At 39.4% G+C, this 14337-nt stretch overlaps 1 protein-coding gene across 3 annotated transcripts in view; it reads left to right on the forward strand.

Moving 5' to 3' along the window:
- The window catches only part of apba1a (amyloid beta (A4) precursor protein-binding, family A, member 1a), a 68151-nt gene that overhangs the window by 49950 nt on the left and 3864 nt on the right, over positions 1 to 14337 (forward strand). The window contains exons 5-11 of one of the 3 annotated variants that reach the window (XM_026322033.1): positions 5198 to 5230; positions 9895 to 9981; positions 11059 to 11244; positions 11439 to 11618; positions 11888 to 12100; positions 12891 to 13010; positions 13120 to 13260. In XM_026322033.1, the coding sequence (XP_026177818.1) occupies positions 5198 to 5230; positions 9895 to 9981; positions 11059 to 11244; positions 11439 to 11618; positions 11888 to 12100; positions 12891 to 13010; positions 13120 to 13260 (960 nt within the window). Of the gene's footprint in view, positions 1 to 5197; positions 5231 to 9894; positions 9982 to 11058; positions 11245 to 11438; positions 11619 to 11887; positions 12101 to 12890; positions 13261 to 14337 lie in introns of those variants that run through there. The other 2 variants (XM_026322035.1, XM_026322036.1) reach the window with 2 other exon arrangements.

Raw genomic sequence — 14337 nt, forward strand, 5'->3', positions numbered from 1 at the left:
ACACCACAGTCTGACAGCGATGCTCAATGTAACCACAAGGGGGCACAATCCAGTGTCCTCATGTGCCGGTCCCAAGTCTGGGTAAATGCAGAGGGTTGTGTCAGGAAGGGCATCCGACGTAAAATTTAAGCCAAATCAAACATGCGAATCATAAATATGACTTCCATACCGGATCGGTCGCGGCCCGGGTTAACGACCGCCACAGGTGCTGCTGATCTACAGGGTGCCAGTGGAAATTGGACTACTGTTGGTCAAAGTAGGAGAGGAGGAAGGCGTGTTCGTAGGCAAAAAGAGAAGAGGAAGGGCAGGAGTGTAGGACTTAGAGTAGGGACTTTGTCAGGGAAAACTATAGAGTTGGCTGATATGATGGAGAGAAGAAAGGTGGATATCTTGTGTGTTCAGGCGACCAGGTGGAAAGGTAGCAAGGCCTATAGATTAGGAGCAGGGTTCACGCTGTTTTATCATGGTGTGGATGGAAAGAGGAATGGAGTAGGAATTATCCTGAAGGAGGACTTTGCTAGGACTGTTCTGGAGGTGAAGAGAGTGTCAGATAGGGTGATGAGTCTGAAGCTGGACCTTGAAGGTGTGATGTTGAATGTTGTCAGTGGTTATGCAGGTAGGATGTGAGTTAGAAGAGAAGGAGAAATTCTGGAGGGAGATGGATGAGATGATTCAGGGTATAACTAGTGGTGAGGGAGTGGTGATTGGGGCAGACTTCAACGGACATGTTGGTGAGGGAAGCAGAGGTGACGAGGAAGTGATGGGTAGGTTTGGTATGCAGGACAGGAGTGCAGGACAGATGGTGGTAGACTTCACAAAAAGGATGGAAATTGCTGTAGTGAACACATTTTTCCAGAAAAGGGAGGAGCATAGGGTGACATTTAAGAGTGGAGGCAGGAGCACACAAGATGTAACATCTTGTGCAGACGTTTCAACCTGAAAGAGATCAGTGACTGCAAAGTAGTGGCTGGGGAGAGTGTAGCCAGACAGCATAGGATGGTGGTGTGTAGGATGACTCTGGTGGTGAGGAAGATGAAGAGGACAAGGGCAGAGCAGAGGACCAAGTGGTGGAAGTTGAAAAAGGAAGAGTATTGTGTGGCTTTCAGGGAGGAGCTGAAAAAGGCTCTGGGAGGTCAGGAGGTTCTTCCAGATGACTGGACAGCTACATCTAAGTGATCAGGGAGAAAGGTGGGGCACAGGTAGGAGGGTACTTGGTGTGTCATCTGGAAAGAGGAAAGCAGATAAGGAGACTTGGTGGTGGAATGAGGAAGTTCAGGAGTGTGTTAAGACGAAAAAGCTAGCTAAGAAGAAATGGGACACTGAGAGGACAGAAGAGAACAGATGACATACCTGTGGAGGTATGGAAGTGTTAAGAAGAGGTGGCGGTAGAGTTTTTGACTGGACTACTTAACAAGATCTTGGAGAGTGAGAGGATTCCTGAGGAATGGAGGAGAAGTGTACTGGTGCCCATCTTTAAGAACAAGGGAGACGTACAGAGTTGTGGAAACTACAGAGGAATAAACCTGATGAGTCACACAATGAAGTTATGGGAAAGAGTAATGGAGGCTAGGCTGAGGTCAGAAGTGAGCATTTGTGAGCAGCAGTATGGTTTCATGCCAAGAAAGAGAACCACAGATGCAATATTTGCTTTGAGAATGCTGATGGAGAAGTACAGAAAAGGCTAGAAGAAGCTGCATTGTGTCTTTGTAGATTTGGAAAAAGCATATGACAGGGTGCCAAGAGAGGAGATGTGGTTTTGTATGAGGAAGTCTGGAGTGGCAGAGAAATATGTTTGAGTGGTGCAGGACATGTAGGAGAGCTGTAAGACAGTGGTGAGGTGTGCTGTAGGGGTGACAGAGGAGTTCAAGGTGGAGGTGGGACTGCACCAAGGATCGGCTTTGAGCCCCTTCTTGTTTGCTGTGGTAATGGACAGGCTGACAGATGAGGTTAGACAGGAATCTCCGTGGACCATGATGTTTGCAGATGACATTGTCATCTGTAGTGAGAGCAGGGAGCAAGTGGAGGAAAATCTAGAGAGGGAGAGTGTGGAAAAGAAGTGAAGAGACATGTGCAAGCAGGTTGGAACGGGTGGAGGAAAGTGGTAGGTGTGATGTGTGACAAAAGAGTGTCAGCAAGAATGAAAGGAAAGGTGTACAAGACAGTGGTGAGACCAGCAATGTTGTATGGTTTAGAGACAGTGGCACTGAGAAAAAACACAGGAGGCAGAGCTGGAGGTAGCAGAGCTGAAGATGTTAAGGTTCTCTTTGGGAGCGACGAGGATGGATAGGATCAGGAATGAGTTTATCAGAGGGACAGCTCATGTTAGATGTTTTGGAGAAAAAGCCAGGGAAGCCAAATTGAGATGGTTTGGACATGTTCAGAGGAGGGACAGTGAATACATTGGTAAAAAGATGCTGAGGTTAGAGCTGCCAGGAAGGAAGCGTAGAGGAAGACCAAAGAGGAGGTTCTTGGATGTAGTGAAGGAGGACATGAGGATAGTTGGTGTGGGTGAGGAGGATAGGCTTGAATGGAGGCGGATGATATGGTCGCGGTCGCAATGGCGACCCCTGAAGGGAGCAGCCAAAAGGAAAAGAAGTCTGACAGCGATGCTCTGTATAGATCTGGTCTCAAGTTACAGGATACAAAGACCAGTTCATAAGTCATTGTATAGGTTTCAGGCATTGCCTGAAAGACAGTAATTTCAAAGTATTTATGGCAGGATGTAAAGCAAAGGGGGGTTTCTTTGTCAAGGGCAAGTGATCGGTTCTTTATCAAATGGAGTCTTGACAGTGCAGTACTTGTTGGCGGGCCTGTTGTTTACTTTAGTAGGTCACTAAGAGTTTTACAGCCATAAATTGTCTAAAGGATATCACTCCTGCCTCAATCAGTGAAGATGTGAGATCAACCATCCAGGAATACAAACTACAAAAGGAGAAACAATTGAAAAAGTACCATCATATAATATTTGGGTATCTGGTTGGACAAACTAATATTTAGAGAACATTTGTCTCATCTGCTGAAGAAACTGAGGGTTCTACTGGGATTTTACTACATAGCTGCCAGGAAAACACTGGTACAGACAACTTTTTTAAGTACTTTGGACATTTGGGGACATTATTTATATGCATGCTGCTTCCTCAACACTTCCCAGTGCTTTACGTTTCATCACCAACTTAGTGTTCAGGATCCATCACTGTGTTCTTTACTTTTTGGTCTCCTGGCCCTCACTGACCCTGAGGAAACAACAACATTGGATTATTTTTATTTACAAAGCTATCCTAGGTAAACTTCCATCATATCTGTGTAGTCTGTTCTCTTCCACATGGATGCTATACAAAGTGCACTAGTGAGCATCTTGGCCAGGTCTCCCTCGTAAAGCAGATTCAATCTCAAGGGACTTCCTGGTAAGATAGAGGTTTTAAAAAAAAAAATGGCCCTGCAATGGACTAGTGACCTATCCAGGGTGTACCCTTGCTTTTCACCCAAAGACAACTGGGATAGGCTTCAGCAGATCCCTGTGACCCTAAACAGGAGTAAGCGGGTATAGATAATGGATGGATGTCATTAATGGATAGTAAAATGCTCTTATAAGTTGATGTTATTTTCTCTGTGATATATTCTGATCCATGAAAGAAATAAGATCCCAGGTCCTCCAGTGGGGGTGCAACCTTATCATTCAGCTGTCATCCTGGAGTCTTATCTACCCAACACTTAAATAAGTGAACCATATTAATTTCCTCCTGTACAACATGCACAAAAACAAACCTGAAACTCATGCTCTAAAATGACTGCCCCGGCCCCTAGAAATCTATGAATGTCCTTGGGGTCTAGTTCTGAAAGCAGGATTAACAAATTCAGCATCTAACCCTAAGCTCTGAGTTGTTTAACCCTGAGATGGAAAATTCTGAGTTCCAGAACAGCTGATCACAATTTGTTCAGTGAACAAAGTTCAGAGTAATTAAACGGTAAGTTAAACCTAATGCACAAGGACTATAAAAAGCCATCTTCATTAGAGCTGAGATACAATGATTCACCATGGCAATGGAGAAAATGAAAGTCTAACACATTTACATGATTGGAATTAGAAATTTTTCTTAAGCAGAACATGAACATATTTTTTAAGAGAAACAATACAGCTGTAGCAGCAAAAGAGGGAATTAGCATGGAATAAAATGATTACTGTCAGTCAGTGCATAAGTTTGAAAAACAGTTACATTCTGCATAGTCCTTTAATTTAACAAATACCACATTTTGTTTCTTTTAACAGTAGGTTACAAATGAAAAAGCGGTTTATATTAATTCAGGGAAAAATGAAATCAAAATGAAATAAAATAACATAGAAACAGGTAAAGCAACATTATGTTTTCTTTTTGATCTTGATATTTCAACTTTATTCTCAACATTTTGTTATTCTCAAGATATGAAATTAAAAACAATACTCTGATATACACCATCGTACCTTGAGGTTGACAGGAGGTGATCTGATTAGCAGAATGACAGTTGTTCTAATAGGCCTATGCACAGAGTGCCAGTGTAATAAAGGACTATGCAGCCTATATTTTTAATTTTGAACTGTAAGTTAATTGGGAACATATAGAATTACTACTGTAAACCAGACTGAACATCTCTCTAAGTGTAACAAATGTAAACTGATGACTCACCTTATTGCAGCTTAGGTGCAAAGCACAACACATATTTCACAAAGCATATCTTTATACACAACACAACAAAATATCACAAAGCAGCATTTCACAAAACATGACCTTTCATAAAGTGTAACATTTCAGAAAATTTTCTGACATTTTGGAAAACACATAATAAAACACAAGGTTTCACAAAACTTTTCAAAAAGCAACACATTAAAGAAACCAAAACATTGCAGAAAACACAACAGCAAAATAGAAATGTGAGTGAACAGCGATTGGAAACAGTTGTTCATTTTTATACACTAGCTAGACATAGCATGTTGGTTATAGCCATCTGTACACATCCATAGCAGTTATGACATTCATAACACCCAAATAAACTTTCTACCCAGTGTGAGCAAAATAACAAACGCAGTGCACTACAGAGGCACTACAGATTAAGGTTATTATATATGACATTATCCTTGCCCCCATCCTGTGATCCAGCAATGTTGTTGTGTGCAGTGATCTAATCCATTACTCTCCTGTCTGCTTTATTCCATGCCTGGCAGACGGCCCAGAAATTAGCCCAGAACAAGAAGAAGGTACAGTATCTACATATTTGTCATGTCCCCCGTTCTGCCAAGTGTAGCTTCTCACTCCATCTGCTTGGCGTTCTGTCTCTTTTTGTGTCTTTATCACTGTCCTCTTCTTTCTGTCCTCTTCAGTGTTCTGTCCATCTGCAGAATTGTTGGCATTTTTCCTGTATCCAGAAACCACCTGTGTTTTGTCAGAGGTGATTGCCACTGTATGTTCCTCTTGTGTCTCCAGCTGCTTCCCCATTTGTAACACTGTAGTCTTTGTCAAACTGGAGACTTGCTTGTTTTGGAAGGAATCAAGTTTGCTGGATACAGGAAACAGTCAAGGTATTACTGGGTTTGTGGTTGCATTCATTCTAATGCTGAGTCTGTATTTATGGTGGTTTGTGTATTTGTAGGGTAGTGTGTATATGATATATATACACAATAACCTACATTCTGTTGTTTGCTAACCTACCCAGATGACCAAATTAAATACCAAGTCATCTCTGTATGTCCAGTAGAGACAGAGGTCTGGAATGTGTACTATAATGTTAGTAACTCTGTGGAGCTGCTAACATGGTGCTTTAATCTAAGTGATAGTGTCACCATGTCCACAATGACAATGATAACCTACTGAAGTTATGCATGTTTAATAATTATGATCACCATCTGAGCAAAATGTTATAGCATTCTTGCCAACCTTGAGACCAAGAAAATAGGCAGGATTTAATAACCAAAACTGGAGGTCTGATAGTCCTGACATCGAAAAGTTTAAGCTTTAAATATGTTTTTCTTCCACATTCTGGCAATTTCAAAAGAATGAAAATAACAAAATATTAGGTGAACTACAGCAGCATTTTTATCTAAAATACTTTTAATTCAACTTATAATTGTCAAATACAGAGAATGCAAAATGATTTGCCTCTTTAACAACAACTTTATTAGACATAAAATAAAATCAGTTTTCATTTCTTTAGGGTTGTCAACTCATTTTATTTCATGGGCCATATATAACCCCATTCAATCGCAAATAGAAAACTATGGCATTACAGCCATGTGAACAAGCCATTACAATAATCTAGCCTATTGAAAATAAATGCGTGAACAAGTTTTTTCTGCATCTTGTTTAGACAGAAAACCTTTTATTCTAGCAATGTTTTTCAGGTGGTAATAGGAAGATTTAGTGATGGATTTTATGTGGTTGTTAAAATTCAGGGCTGAGTCAATGATTACACCAAGGTTTCTGGCTTGATTTGTAGCTTTCAATGACATGGAGTCAAGGTGAGCAATGACCTTTGACCTTTCATTTTTGGGGCCAAAAACAATCACTTCTGTCTTGTCTGTATTGAGCTGGAGAAAATTCTGGCGCATCCATTCTTTGACTTGATTAATACACTCACATAATGAGATTAGAGGACTATAATCATGAGATGATACTGATATATAAAGTTGGGTGTCATCTGCATAGGTATGGTAGTCAATGTTGTAGTATTCCATAATCTGAGCAAGGGGCAGCATGTAGATATTGAATAAGAGAGGACCAAGAATAGACCCCTGAGGAACCCCACATTTCATTTTTGTTCGCTCAGACTCATAGTTACCAAGTGAGACAAAATAGTCTCTATCTTGTAAGTAAGATTTTAGCCAATTTAACACTGAGCCAGTAACTCCCACCCACGCTTCTAGTCTATCAAGCAGCACATCATGATCAACTGTGTCAAATGCAGCACTGAGATCCAAGAGTACTAAAACAGAGGTTTTGGATTCATCATTTTTTAAATGTAAATCATTTAAAATTTTAATAAGTGCAGTCTCGGTGCTGTGGTGTGCGCGAAATCCAGACTGACGTGCATTAAAAAGATTGTTTTGCACCATAAATCTGTGAATTTGTTGAGAAACTACTTTTTCAATTATTTTTCCCAGAAATGGAAGATTTGATATTGGCCTGTAGTTACTTACTGCTGAAGCATCTAGATTAGGCTTTTTAAGAAGAGGTTTTATAACAGCAGTTTTTAAGGCCTGGGGAAACTGCCCTGACTGAAGAGAACTATTGACAATCTGCATCTGCCTCTCAAATGCATTCTTCATTTTGTTTAGATTCCCGTATCTTGTCCTTGGCAGATTCCCGTCGTATCTTGTCCTTGGCAGAGGGAAGATTGTGGCGCAGGAAGAAAAATAGGTTGGAGGTGAAAGCTTTTACTCCTGATTTATTTAGAGACAATCCGTCTCCCTTAAAAAGATGCCTGCGACCCCAGAAATGGTTAATGGTTATCAATAAAATGTACTGAGTGGACATCACATGCAGTTGACAGCCATGTGTTTAGTGCTAGTAACCTGCTGAATTTCTCAGTTCCTCCTTTGACTGGTGGTAGAGGTCCACTGATAAAAACTTCTGCATTTAGCGACCTTACTGTGCTTACTTTAGCAGATTATTAAAGTCCTTTTTGAGGATGTGTCAGAGACCATATCTTTTGGGAAATACAGCACTTTTGTGTTGTTACTGCACATCTGTCTCACATCTTTTATGGCCAAGTCACCCACAATCAGAGTCTGAGGCCCTGTTAGCTTTCCTCTTAGTTTTCTGTCTTCTGTTGAGTTTTCAGACCTTACCCCTCTCTGTGGATGTGGAGGATTGTCCAAGTGATCAGATGAAGATCCAGGGTCCTGCAGTAGTGGAGCGAATCTATTTTGTAGCTGTACAGTTAGTTTCTTAGGAGTTTTGTTGCTCCTTTTCCCTTTAGCTGTTATCCATGGTTGTGCTTTCCTCTGCACAGGAGTTGAGGAGGATGGTAACGCTGGCCAGCCTGTCGCATCACAGATTTCTGGGCACTGAGTTCTGCCTGTTGCTTGTCCTGATTTAGTCTTTGGCTTTGCTCCGAGAGCGTTCCAGGGAGGACTGATACCAGTAGTTTTATTTACCCGGACACAACCCTTGTGTTGCTCGGTCTTGTTAGTGCTAATTATCTGTATACTAGCATGCTCTTGTCTGCTACTATGGTAGAGTGGTAGAGTAGTGTCCTCTTTCCCAGATAGTCCATTTATCTCCACATACATCTCTAACCTTTTCACTTTAGTTTCCAGCATAGTGATTTTCTGTAGGAGTTTGCTGTGATCGTCCTCAGGGAAGGGAGGCATGGTCATCGGAGGTTGATCAAAAATAAAAGTAAAAATAAAATCCTCACTAAAATTCCAAATGCGGTAAAAAAGGGGTAAAATAATGTTAAAAAGTGTATTATAAAATCATTGTGTAAGAATGCATGAAGTAAAAAGGAATAAAAGCAAAGTAAAACTGGCAGAAGCAGGAGCAAGCAGAAGTGCGTCTGCACTCTTCAGAAGCAGGAAGCAGAATGTAAATTGAATTGAAGTGTAATAAAACATATGTGAAACTAATACATTGTCAGTTTCCAAGCAGTTAGTGACTGAGCAGTCTCCAGTAGTGTGTCTCTACTGTAAGTACAGATTTGAAGTACTTGAAGCATTTCTTATAATTCTGCTCTGCTACTATTACATGTAACTGACATATATATTTTACATAATGGCTTCTGATTAGTTTTTATAATGAGTGAATGAAATGAGCAAAAACATAGAAAGAACTATGAACATAAAAGAATGTAAAAGTAAAACTATTGCCCTCTTGACAATTTTACATATATACTGTAGTTGTCTGTGTTTTAAAGTTCTACAATCTGCTTTGGCCTTGGTCCATGTAATGGCTTTTTTTGATTGTGCCACGTGAGTACAATGGTAACTTGAGTTGACAACCTTAACTAGCTTGCAGGCTTTGCTTGAGCATACTATGTGACTATTTAGGAGCAGTACTTTTAGATCCCATTGAACTTTTGCTATTGCCAAACCTGGAATCTATTGTATGTTAATTGAGGAATCCAAGTTGCTCGCATGTTTTCATACAAACTTTTTACAACCATCTTTTAAGTCACCTTTAAAGAGGTGAATACATTTTTTTGGATCGAGTAATGATTTAAAAAAAAACAAGGACAAGGACTAATGTGTTCACTTTATATTGGAAATAGCAAGGAGGAGCAGCTTAAGCTTTTCTAGTATAATAGCTCTAATGCTCACAAGTCATGTTGTGAGCAAGTCATGTTTAGATGAAGCCTCGCAGCTTCATCTAAAATATTTAAATTTATGACTTTAGTATCAACCATAACTAAAGTAAAAGTGACTGTCTCATTTATTATTGTGAACAGGGCCACTGGCTCTTATGTTACATCAGTTAAACCACAACATTTTAGCCACTAAAATGTTTGTATTCATAACTTCCCCAGGTTAGGAAGCCATACATGTTCAGGGGACATAACAACTAAAATGATGCCTAGACACTGAAAGAAATTACATTATAACCTTTTGTCTAATAAATAAAGCTCCTGATTGACTGCCAGCATCTAACTAAACGGTTGTTCAGATTGTTTTAAAATCAGAAAGATAAACTATGTCATTCTTGGAGAAAAAGACAGCAATGGTTTAATGAATTCACAATGTATAAAGTATTTCTGTTGGAAGCCTGATTCCAGACTTGCCTCACAATCATAAACTTTGAGCTTCATGGATCAGAAGCGTGAATGAGTTTAGCTTTTTTTTAAATCATTTTTTAGTGGTATGCATTTGTGTTACTGCTATCTGCTAACTATGAATGTGTGTCTATTTGTTTTCAAATGTGGTATGTGTAGGCCTCTGAGGGTGAGCCTCAGCCCATGACAGAGGTGGATCTCTTCATCTCCACCCAGAGAATCAAAGTGCTCAATGCTGACTCCCAGGTACTCACTCTAACTAAAGCACAACCTACAGCTGTAGAATCTTTTTTGTCACCTGTATAAATAGGCTATATACCATGCATGTAGGAGAAAGAATAAGCTCTTGATAAAATATTCTTCATAACTGATAGCAGTTAGTAGTGCAGGATTCTTGATGGACTAAGTAGTTAACTAATGCAGTTAAGGACACCATTGTATACTGGCCTGTGTAATCAGTGTAGATGATTAAAAGTACATGCTTAACTTTTATTGAGTTTGACATTAGTGGAGAAAGACCATACTGTATCATCGTAGATGATGTGTTTATTTTCTTTTCAAAACCTGTCAGAATTGTTGCTGTGGTCCTGTAGGTTACATTAATTGTTGACTTATGTGCCTGTATCAATGTGTCAGCAAATGTATTGCAAAAACGGATTGGATGGTTCAGTAAATGTGAGGAATATGAAGAAAAAGGGTTTTGTGATTCCCCATCAATACGTATGCAGGAAACAACATAATTTCCAAAGAATGGACCTATATAGTCCTTTTAATGAGTTCTTAGGTGTGTTCGTGTTTTTTGGGTTAAGAAAAACTTGCTATGTTGGGGACTTAGATGCAGAAATGGGAACTCTGCAGTGGTTGCACAGACAGTAACTTGAGACTTGACTTGTGACTCATCCTCAGAAGACTTGAGACTCATCTTGTACTTGATGTTTGGAACTATTCATTTATATTATTTTAGTGCATTAATGTACAAACAGTGTGTTTAATTTTTTCTTTTTCTTCTGGTAAATGAGAGGCAGAATAGATGCAGCAAATGGTCAGGCAGTCATCACTTTTTGGTTTAGCGCAACATCAGTTATCTAATGTTAGCGTGTTACTAGCTTTGTAGAGCGTTGGAGTCTGCAGCATGCAACAAGATTGTTCACTGCAACCTTGAGACTTGACTTACAGCTGTGACCAGAGACTTGAGACTTGACTTGCAGTTGTGATCGGAGACTTGAGACTTGACTTGGACTTCCACAACATGACTTGTGAGCATTAGAGCTTAGATGTCTAAACTTGGTGTTTAGATGACATAAGGAGTTCTCTGGCTTTCAGGAGACCATGATGGATCACCCTTTACGAACCATCTCCTACATTGCTGACATTGGCAACATTGTGGTTCTGATGGCCCGGCGCAGGATGCCTCGACCTGACTCTCAGGAGAATGTTGAGGCCTCAGATCCAGGTCAAGACAGCAAGCGCCAGTACAAGATGATATGCCATGTGTTTGAATCTGAGGATGTGAGTCCAACAACAAACTAATATGATGTTTTGCTTGTCAGAAGGGATAACAAGCATTCTTTGTATTAATAGTATAAATTTAACCATGATATTGACTCCCAATAGTTAAGCAGAGTTTCAGATGACCATAAGATAGCATAATTAATGAATATCATTAGTTCAGAAATTCTCAGCCCACCTGTCCTGTCCTCTAGGCCCAGTTAATAGCCCAGTCCATTGGACAGGCCTTCAGCGTGGCTTATCAGGAATTCTTGCGGGCCAATGGCATTAACCCTGAGGACCTAAGCCAGAAGGAGTACAGTGACTTGCTCAGCACTCAGGACATGTACAATGATGACCTCATCCACTTCTCTAAATCTGAGAACTGCAAAGATGTAAGTATATTATTTAAAACAAAATTTCTGATTTTTTTCTTTAGCACTGTTACTAGATCATACAGTGTTCAAAACCTTTATATTCCAAAGTATTTTCTCTTGTTGCACTGTCAATCACTTTGCATAAATGAAAACTGCACTCTTATATTATTTTGAGAACTGTGGACAATAGTGTCAACTGCAATAAAAGCTAAAAGTCATTTGATTTCACCCTGACTTTAAAATGGTTTTGTTTTTCTTTGCTTGTATCCTGCATTCTGTGAGTACAGGTGTTCATAGAGAAAGCTAAAGGGGAGATTCTAGGTCTGGTCATTGTGGAGAGTGGGTGGGGCTCCATCCTGCCCACTGTCATCATTGCCAACATGATGCATGCTGGGCCAGCTGAGAGATCTGGTAGACTGAACATTGGTGACCAGATCATGTCAATCAATGGGACCAGTCTTGTGGGGTTGCCACTTTCCACCTGCCAGAGCATCATAAAGGTATCTACATTATTGATATTAATTTCGATAATGAATCATATTAATTAGGTCTACTTATTATGCAGTAGTACAGGGGAAAAATTTGTATCTACCAATGCACACACTCAGAGGTCATTACTGTTGCTGTACGCTCAACTCAGATGTGCCTCAACAAATCACATTTAAACTTTATTTGTAGAGTGCGTTTCTAAAAAATCAATATAAAAAAAAGATACAGACTGCCTTTAATTGATTAGATATACAGACAGGAAATGGATGGAGAGAGAGGCGGAATCCATGTCCTATACAGTATTTGGTCAATAAACACCCTCAGCATTAAAATGATGATCAAGAATTCAGAAACAAACATGCAAGTTAATGCAAAGCAGCTAAAGCAGGTGAATTTATATAATGCTATCACTTATAGAGAGATAGAGATATGTATATCAAATTTGTGCCACATGAGTTTTACACAGCCTGCTCTATAAAGCTTTGCAATTAAAACAGATTGAATGAAAGTAAGCAAGTAAAAACAGTAAAGATATAAGATGAAGGAATGACACTGAGTCGTTATAGGGATAGTGTGGTCCGTTTTAAGTTATTAAAAAGGCTGAGCTAGATTTTTGTCATTAAAAACTTAAGAAAGGGTAGAAAATATTATTTGAGAGAATTTTGTAATTTCCCAGTAAGAGGCGAAACTGTGTAGGGCAAAGGCAAATTCTGACCCAAAATCTCAACCTGGTATAATTTTGTGTACTGTATACACATTACAGTAACATTTCAGTGATACTGTATACTTTCCTTTATGTAGGGGTTGAAGAACCAGTCCCGAATCAAGCTGAACATTGTCAGATGTCCCCCAGTGACTACTGTTCTTATTAGACGGCCAGACCTCCGCTACCAGCTGGGGTTTAGTGTCCAAAATGGCATTGTGTGTAGCACTGGTTTTGCTCTATTCTTATGTTCAGTGATATTCACACTTCTGTTAAATTGCTTGGATTCAACTTATTTATCATGTAAAAGAATTGATCTGTTGACAGATTTGTAGCCTTATGCGTGGGGGCATCGCCGAACGAGGTGGGGTCAGAGTTGGTCACCGGATTATTGAAATCAACAGCCAGAGTGTGGTAGCCACACCCCATGAAAAAATTGTCCACATCCTGTCCAACGCTGTGGGAGAGGTAAGATTTCACACTGGATATAGGTGTCTAGTTAATCTGATAATTAAACACAAATATATTGAATGCAAGTAAAATTTTAGTTGATTATCAAGCCTTTCAGTCCTTTACTATGTGAAGAAAGAATTCATTTAGGTGGTAGTTATTATAAGAATTCCTACAAGCTCTATAAGCTTTGTTAAAAAGACTGAATAAAAGTATGCAAGTAAAAATGTAAAGATATAAGATGAAGGAATGACACTGAGTTGTTATAGGGATAGTGTGGTGGTCTATATGGTTATATAATTATTAGAATTATTAGCAGTTAATGATATCACTCAGTTGCTCAGCAAAATAAATAGATGTCCCTTAATAGGCCAGCAGCAAGGACTGTCCTTGGTTATAAATAGCAACAGCTGTTACATGACACCCAAAATTGCATGCCAGTGCACCCAGTTTAAACAGCTCAACACTGCAAGCTTTAAAAAAACAATCCTGCCCTCCTAGGTCAGAAGACTTCAAAATGTAAATACCATGCACCACCAGTCCATACATATACCAGCCAAAGTTGAGTTAAAGTATCAAACTCAGTGTGGCTTAATTTTCTACAGGAAGAGAAAGTGTGGTATATTGATTGTATAAACACTCACGAAATAATGCCAACCAAATGCACGGCTTTCTCCTTTTTGAGTGAGATTTATTAAAAAAATAAATAAGTACAATAGCCAACTGTTTTAATCATTTGGGGTCTAGGGGTGTTTTGGGCAAATTTTGACATTTGTGCTTTTTTCAGTTGCTTTTAAACATATTAATGTCTAAAGTCTGATTTTTAAGTCACTGAAATAAGGCCCTAAAACACATACAGAACATTCACAAGACTTCTGAGAAATGCATTTTGTAGCCAAAAGTGTTTGCTTCAAAACAATGCGAAAATCATTGTTTGCTCATTCACAGAAAACAATACACTGATTTAAATTTTTGAAGACACTTTTTTAGACACATGCAAGAAGGCGTGAATGATCATGAATAATCATGTGATTTATCTGAGAAGACAAGGATCCGCTTAATGAGCTGCATAATGAGCCTTTCAGTCAGGAATGT

This window comes from Mastacembelus armatus, chromosome 9 (genome assembly GCF_900324485.2).
Source record: "Mastacembelus armatus chromosome 9, fMasArm1.2, whole genome shotgun sequence".
Lineage (NCBI taxonomy): Eukaryota > Metazoa > Chordata > Actinopteri > Synbranchiformes > Mastacembelidae > Mastacembelus > Mastacembelus armatus.